The following is an 8,120-nucleotide window of genomic DNA, read 5'->3' as shown; positions in this document are numbered from 1 at the left end:
ACGGGGAGCGCTGCTGCCGGCGGAAAGCCTCTCTCTTCCTGTATTGCTATTAGATATGTGTTAGGCCCTCCACAATAGGGATGCTCATAGGAGAGGGGAGGGGAGCAAGAGGTCAGAGGCATTCTTTTCCGTGGAGGATGTTGTCTATTGTGTTTGGATGAGCCTAAAAGTATCTTAGAGCAAGATTTCACAGACTATAAAGATATTACTGCTCGCTTTTACTCCTCAAGTATAATACGCTGCGCAACACCTGATTCAAGGTGCAAATGTGGGCTGTTCTGACACCCTGTGGTTGCACTCACCTGATATCAAAAGTTGAGCCAAGGAATGATGGGCGCTTGTACTCAGCAGTGGCTGCGGTGTAGGGTGGCTGGGGATCAGGCTCATTCCAGTATAGGTCCTTCTCCAGAATGGGTAAATCCTGATGCATCTCATCCACTGCCATAAGGGAGACCTGCAGGGGACAGCAGAAATGTCATACGGGGTGAGTAGCATTACGTGTGGCTGTTATCAGTGGACAAAGGAATGCTGGGCTAGGAGGAAGCAATGTAGCATAGAAGCGAGGCAAGTGGCTGGGTTTGCTATGTGGTTTCCTGTCACTTGGGTTGTTTTTCACACGGAGAGATTTGATTAATTGGAAGGAAAGTGATGCTGAAGGAGACAGGAGAGCAATATGCTCACTAGGGCAGAAGGGCTCAGTGTTAGGAATGGCTGAAGGTGGAGGGTTACTGCATGGAAGAAAGAGGAGGCAGTTTTAGATACAGACATGGTGGAAAAAGCTAGGGAGAGGCAGGAATGATGTGTCATGGAAAGGTAGCGAGGGTGTGAAACGAACAGCCTGGATCCATCGTGTGTGCCAGAACACGGACTAAAGCTGCAGTTGGTCTCTGTGCACAAAGATACACCAAAAGTCCTGTCTTCCCTGGTGTGTGGGGGGGGTCTTCCTGGCACAGGTCTTGCCCCACATTCTTCCTGGAGCCTGGGTTGTCTCCTTGGCTGCTGAGGGGGAACATTGAGCTGGCCAGCTTCACCCTCATATTTGTTGCGAAGGCTTATGCTCTCCTCCCGCTCTCCTAGCCATCTCCCTCTGGAGATCCTGGGCCTCTTCTTAACATGCAGCCACCAACACCTCAGGAAAGTGCAAGGGTAACAGGGACTGCTTCTCTGCCCCTGTGCAGGTATGGGAGGTGGGCGGCAGAGCAGAGGTGTTGCAGGAGAAGTTCATGATTGCACTGATGGGGCTTGCTAAGCCCTCAGGTGCAGTCCTGCCTTAGTGTTCCTCTGCTGGTCGGGCTCATCTGGAGGATCCTGCCTTCACTTTACCTGCAGGTTCCTGTCGATGAGCCAGTTGGTTTCAAAGTCGTCATCGTCCTCCCCAAAAGGGTTGATGAGTTGCTCGGCCACCTGCATGTGGAGAGCACATAGCAAAGGTCATCATGGTCATACCTGCCCCTTTCCATGCAGGGAAGAAGCCCTGTGGGGCAGAGTCAAGCATGATGTCCCTTGAATTCGGAGCAATGCTGTTCCTCCCAAAAAGGGGTGGGTTAAAAATGGAGGCTTACCAGTTGTTGGGAGACATTGGTACACATAGATAACTGCCCCTTGCTCACGTAGCCCTCTTGCAACTGCAGACCACCACTGCAGGTAAAGCATAGCCTACCGCCTCTCTTTTTCCCCAAACTAGTCAGGACCAAAGCTTAGGAAAGGTGGAGCTGATCTCCAGGGTGAGGCACTCAGAAACTGAGAGGGTCTTGGCAATACCCTCAGCCCCTGTTGGCTTCACATTTGTCTGCCAGCACCTGGCATGTTGCCCATAGACCAAAGAACACAGCTGGGTCCCTGGTGAGCACACACTGGGAAAAAACCTTGACTGGGTCAGATTCCAGCTCCAGACATATTTTCTTGGACTTACCTTTAACCATCCAGCATAGAAGAAGAACTGCAAAAATGTAAAGACAGGCACGAAGAGATCTAGTTCATGGCCAGGGTATGCTTTTTCTGGATCCAGGAACTGCCGCCCGATCAGACAGGCCAGGAAGAAGCTGTAAACAGCCACGGTCACCACCTGGGAAAGATGCCAGGGGATACACCAGAGAAGCTTTGAGTTCCCAGCTGGCTTTCCCAGCATCTCCCTTCGGTTCCACCCCACACAACTCCAGAGAGTGGCAAGCTGCTGCAGAGCTGCTGGCTTGGTAGCCTTTTGAAAGCCTTGGATTCAGTTATGACAGGCTTCTCTGCTTATGGGAGGTGGGCGGCAGACCACTGCAGGAAGATGCATTTCCACTGCAGAAAGCTTTAAATATGCCCTTTACCCTTTAGCTGTTACATACACTGTATTTCTTTCCATGCTGTCCCTGGAATGACATCTGTGTAGGTGTCACAGAAAGATAATGGCAGAAGAAAGCACGTGACATCCTGGATGGAAAGAGCTTAAACAACTGACACATGGCTGCCTGGTGGTTCTGCTGCTGAAGTAAGGGGTGCTGTGAGCTCTTTTCGTACTTGTCCTCGCCTCTCCCGAAAGCTGTCTCGAGCCCCTCGTTGCTCAGTCCGTGCTGGCAGGCCACTTCCAAGTCAGGGAGGGGAACCCTGGCAGTGCTGCCAGCTCTGAACTAGCTCCTTCCTTCCTGGTCCTCAAGCTGGACTTTTTTTATATTTGCCTGCTTGCCTGCCCGCCCAGATTTCAGGCTACAATGAGCTTTGTGCTTTTGTCTGTACTCATGGGATTGGAAACTTCCCCTTTTCAAACTAAAAGCAGCTGAGACTCTTGCATGGCCTTTTGACGCAACAAGCAGGGGGCTTCAAAAAAAAACCCCAGCATCACAAGACTCTGGAGCTAGCCGTGCAGTTCCTTGCAGTGAACAGTGCAGGGCTGTTTCATGATGGGCAGGTTAGAGAGTACCTGGAATGACAGGCTTTGCATTGTGGATGGGCACCTATAAGAAAATGGGTCGTGTACTGCAGCGTGGGCAAAGACATGCTATGATACTGCTTTTGCTTCTAGCGTGCAGGACACTGGTCTGTGCAGGAATATAGTTTCCCAAGGTGTTCTCCATTAATCTTCAGCGCTGCATGAACGGACGCAATTCCCGTTTCACGGTGGAGTGCGTTAGTGTTATCTGAGCAGCTGGATTGTATGAGACAAAGGAGCAAGTTGGTGCCGAATCGTCTGTCTGCATCGAGAGAGCTATTAAACAGCTGAGTACATGCACACAGCGCTCTCTCACTCCGTCAGAGCTGCCTGCCTGCTGGAGCAGCTTTGCTGGCAGACAGATCTCAGCTCTGCTGAGTAGGAAGAAACTGTTTCAGGGACATGCGTGTATCTGTGTTTTCCGTGTACCTGTGTGGCACGCATCGTGGTTAGTTATCCCTGGGCAGTGTGTGTTTCTGTAGAGGTGGCTACGTCTGAGTAATGGAAATAAGGCTGGGCTGGGTGTGCGCTGCTGAGCTACGTACGTGAGAGCCGACGTGTAGCTGGGGGTGAGGGGTCCGAGTGTACCTCGCGCCAGCACGGTCCGTGTGTGGGTCCATGGTATGGGTGTAAATGGGGGTGCCCCTGGTAGCGTGAGGCAGTGTGCACAGGCAGGCAGCGGAGCAGTAGGTGGGGGGATCCCCTCTCACCTGAGTGTAGACCAGGGGGATGCTGATCCAGTCGTACCCATAGAGTCGCCCGCACTGGCTGCGCAAGGTGTTGAGCTCCTGCAGTGGGGAAAAGGAATGGCCTGTCAGCGTAACTTTGCATCTCCTTGCTGGGGACACCGAGCCTCTCTGGCCCCATTGCCTTTTATTGCTCCAGCCCATTCCCTCCTTCTCACATCTCCTCTGGAAGGGGGGGCTCAGCCAGGACTCCTGCTCCCTTGGTGCCCAGCTTCACCCCAGCAGACTACCAGCAGGGTCTCACACTTGCCCTGGAGGAAATCCTTCTGCCTGGGTGTCTCCATCTGAGCCCAAGATCCCTTCCTAGCTCACTTCATAGCAGAGTTTATCTCCTCACAAAATGAGCAGCCAACAGGTTAGGCAAAGAATGTCTCGGGAGCATCCATTTCTCCCTCCTGACTATATAGTGAGTCTAGATAAATAGCTCAGAGGGAGATCTCTTTCTCTGGGCAGATGAATCTCACTCAGGCAACAGAAACAATGTGACTTTCTCTGCACATGAATACCAGGAAGGATGAGCTGCTCTGGACCTTTTTTCTCTGCAGCTGGGCAGTGATCGTTGCCAGGTCTTGCCTGTGGAGCATGGCCTGCTTCTCAGGACTATCTAAGAGTTTTCAATAGTGAAGTTTTCTACAGGGACCTTGGTTGTTGGGGATGCTTTTGACTTCTCCTGGTCTCTTCCAGATACGTGCTTCCTTGTGCTTTCTTGCGGCTTTCCATCTGTATCCTAGAGACCTCCACTGGCCACTGTGGTTGGCTGCTCTGGAGTGTGTGAAGGCTGGAGGAAGACTGATCCAGGACTTGCTGCATGGGTGTCTGCCATTACTATGCCTAGATGTGAGTCTCATGGTTCCTCCCAGTCCTGCATTTGAGAAAGACGTCACATTCCCCTCGCCTCTGCTGTATGTGACATTGCTACCATGGCAGCAGGCCATCAAAAGCTCTCTTCTGTCACAAGCTGGAGAGTGGCAGTGGAGGCATTTCCCACCAAAGTGAATGTAATAACCTATCCCCAGGGACAGGCTTGGCTCACTGTCCTACCTCACCATTCCTATTCCTTGCTTGACCTCTGGAAATCCCTGTAGTTCCACCCAGAGGACTGGATGAGGATCTCAAACAGTTGCCTATTGCCTCTGTCACTCACATTCAGGATGCCTTGGAGCAGCACGCTATCCCGGATCCTCCCCTCATTCCTTGCCTTCACAGCCAGATTGGAGAACCACACACATGGGATCCAAAACTTGTTGTGGGGGGAATTCAAGCTCTCAAACTTCTTGTGCTCTTCTGGTGTCATGAGGCCTAGGTGGAAAAGAGTAGATTGGAGAGGGATGGCCATAGAGAGCAGAAAGAAACTGATCTGGTCTGAAATGAAAACATCTAAATCACAGGTGGTCACCTTAGTGCTCCTTAAAAATCACAGGAAAGACTCAGGCACTCAGCCTTTGGAAGACACATAGAAGGAGGGCAAGTCTTCTTGTTAAAACATTGAGTTACAGAAGTGTGAGAGGCAGGCTTTACCTCGTTTCACTCTGGATGTCTGCTGCATATCAGATCACAGCCAGCAGGGAGATAAAGTACTGCTGAGGGAGCAATTGCCTGGTGTACTTACACAGTTTGTTGAGAATGGGATAACTTGTGTCCTAAAGTGCCTGTTTCTCTCTCTGGATTGCAAAGGGAACCCAGTTGACTAGGGCAGGTGCAGACATCTCCCTTTGAACAGACTGGGAAATGTTGTACCTTGAGGAGCATCTTCAGAGAGGATTCAGGGAGCCCAGCGGTTAAGGTCAGAGGTCTGAGGCTCCAATTCCCACCTGCCCAGTGGAAAACTGTTGCCCTGAGGAAGGACAAACATACCACTTGGCAGGGGTCTGCTCGTGCTCTGCTATAGATCCGTGCAGGGTCATGTCCTACTGAGAGCTCTTCTCTTCCCATGTACACTTTCAGTGCAGGGTGAGCGGCTCCCAGTGAAGTCACTGCACCACAGTTACCCTAATCTGATCAGCCAGGGCTGCCCTGTGACCTGCAGCATATCTGCATTCACAAACCAGATCTTGACACTCTCCTTATGTAAAAAATTGGGGCAGAGACCCTTCATCTTTCAAACAAGCCTTCCAGCTACTAGCAGGAACAAGCATGCTGTGCAATAGGAAAAGACAAACAGTTGATTATTTCAGAAGAGCAGAGCTAGGGCATGAGCAGATGCTTAGCACCCGCTGCAGACATCAGCTGAGCACATTGCAGCATTATCCCATCTCCAGTCTGGAGGCTATGTGGCCCTTTCCAAGGCTCTTTGCCCCAAGCACAGCGGCAAGGTGCTGCTGTCTGCCTGGTGCCAGAGTTGTACAGAAGGCAGTACCAGTACTGACCTGCTCTCACAACATGCTCCATACTGGGAAAGCGCTTGTAGACAGCAGTGCTGACTGAGCGCAAGATCAGCACGCTGCACAGGTTGCTGTAGCGCATGAGGGTACGACGCAGGAGCCGCCCGTACTCATCCTCCCCATCGACATTGCAGGAGACCAAGTTCATGATGCGGTCAGGCCATGGGATGCTCTCGTACTGAGCCCACCAGCGGGACACCACCAGAGCCACGTAGAAACCTAAAGGTGAGCTGAGCAAATTAGCCATCCTAAAGGAGTGAGAGATGTAAATGCTTATGTGAAGGAAGGCTGGTACTGCTCATACGGGAGTGGGTGCAGGCATGCCTGAAGGGCAATTCAGATCTCCATGCTAAAGTTAGAGTCTGGGTTTCACAGTTTATTTGGTACCTGCCCTCCTGGCAGAACCTAGAACACGCTAGTACATCTGGCCGGTGCAAGCTGTGCGCTGGGGCCATACCTCACAGCTGCGACATGGAATGATGTATTCTGCTTGAGGAGTTACACAAAGGCAGAGGGAGGGATCTGCTCAGAGAATCTTGCCTGCCTGCAGAGCTATATCAAACCAGGGAGAAGAAATGCTGTCCCTTTCCCCTCCCTGTGTGTTCCCAGACAGAGCTCCTTACCCAGCACAAAGGACACGGGGATTAGCTCAGCATAGCTGTTGCAGTAGAGCGCCAGCTTCTCAAACATCAGCCTCTGGCTCTCACTCAGGATCAGCCTAAAAGGGAGAAACAGAAGCATCAGCCTCAAAGAAGAGTCTGTGCCTTGTTGGGCCTGCTGGGATAGGAACCTGGCAAGGGAAGCCAAGGATGGGTAGTCACGACACTGCCACGCCGTGAATCTGGGGATGATGTGGGTAAACAGGCCTCGTGAGCCTGGGACATCAGCCCACCTCCCCAAAATACCCTGCTGACGAGTCCAAAGGAGCCAGAAGTGGTCACTGACAAGGAGCGTGTGGTACATGAGGCAGTCTGATGTCAGGGACCACCCCTATTTTTCTCACTCGGGAGAGTGCTATCTGGTATCAAGGGTTTGCCACAGAGCTTGGATGTGCACCACAGTTCACTTAATATCCTGCAAAATGTCAGTCCAAGCTCTGCTCTTATGTGAGTTCCTGCCTCTTTCTTAAAGCTGCTTACCTATCTCTGTGCTGCATCTGTGATTGAACCAGCTAGGGGAGCTCCCTGTCTTTCCTCACCAAAACCAGACCAGCCACGGAATACAGTTGCCTGATCAAAGATCTGTGGTCCCAGAGCTGATGTCTGCTCTCAGAAATGTACCCAAGGTATCGCCTCTTGTGTAACAAGGGAAACTCTCTCCTAAAGCTCCCCACTGTGGGACATCTCCAGTACTAGTTCAGCCTTGATCTCCACTGATCTACACACTATTCTTGTGTAGATAATCATCAAATGCAACTCTTCATCCCAGGGAAGAGAAACTGTGTTACTTCCCAGGACAGAAAAAGATTTGTCAGCTGCTAAGCCATATTGGAGCAGTGAGGAAGGACCTTTCCTTTCCTCCTGTGAACAGAGGCTGGTGAGTGCCTGGCCAGCTCCTCTTCACCAGGATCACTGTCCCAATCCTGTGTTGCTCTGTTGTCCTGCTCCAGGACAGGCTGAGAGTGAGGGGCTGTGTTAGTGTCGGGGTGTAAGGATGCTTACCTGTAGACAAGACTGATGGTGAAGTAGAGAGAGATGAAAATAAGGAACTCAGAGTAGAGAAGTTTGTAGATACTTCCTTTCCATTGGAGCAGGAGCTGTGAGAAGGTGCCTAGGCGGGCATCAGCCACACGGTTGGTGTATGTCACTGTCATCACAGATCCTAGTGGAGACACAAAATGAGCCGATGTTGAAGCTGCCAGCAAGCTTGCACAGAGGGAGGAGACACAGACATCGCAAGTGTCCCAGCAAGCAAGCAAGATGGAAGGAAGGAAGAGAGAAAGAAACAATGAGTTGAGATCAAAAGACAGGTAAGATGAAGTCAATGACATAGAAAACCAGGAGAAAATTTATGGTAGGCAATTAATTTGATGAACTTTCCGTCTTTTTCCTGTCTTTGAGCTGCATGTGAGCTGGTTACAGT

General features: G+C 51.2%; 1 protein-coding gene across 1 annotated transcript in view; it reads right to left on the bottom strand.

The window, feature by feature from the left end:
- Positions 1–7,851, bottom strand: part of LOC104078004 (bestrophin-1-like) — a 9,151-nt gene extending 1,300 nt beyond the window's left edge. The window contains exons 1-8 of the mRNA XM_009579448.1: positions 7,700–7,851; positions 6,662–6,756; positions 6,024–6,257; positions 4,802–4,956; positions 3,622–3,699; positions 1,913–2,065; positions 1,324–1,404; positions 303–454 (exon numbers count right to left, since the gene is read on the bottom strand). Coding sequence (XP_009577743.1) covers positions 303–454; positions 1,324–1,404; positions 1,913–2,065; positions 3,622–3,699; positions 4,802–4,956; positions 6,024–6,257; positions 6,662–6,756; positions 7,700–7,851 — 1,100 coding nt within the window. The remainder of the gene's footprint in view (positions 1–302; positions 455–1,323; positions 1,405–1,912; positions 2,066–3,621; positions 3,700–4,801; positions 4,957–6,023; positions 6,258–6,661; positions 6,757–7,699) is intronic.
- Positions 7,852–8,120: the final 269 nt, after the last annotated feature.

This window comes from Fulmarus glacialis, unplaced genomic scaffold (assembly GCF_000690835.1).
Source record: "Fulmarus glacialis isolate BGI_N327 unplaced genomic scaffold, ASM69083v1 scaffold36456, whole genome shotgun sequence".
NCBI classification, from domain to species: Eukaryota; Metazoa; Chordata; class Aves; order Procellariiformes; family Procellariidae; genus Fulmarus; species Fulmarus glacialis.
This window is presented reverse-complemented; position numbering and strand designations above follow the sequence as displayed.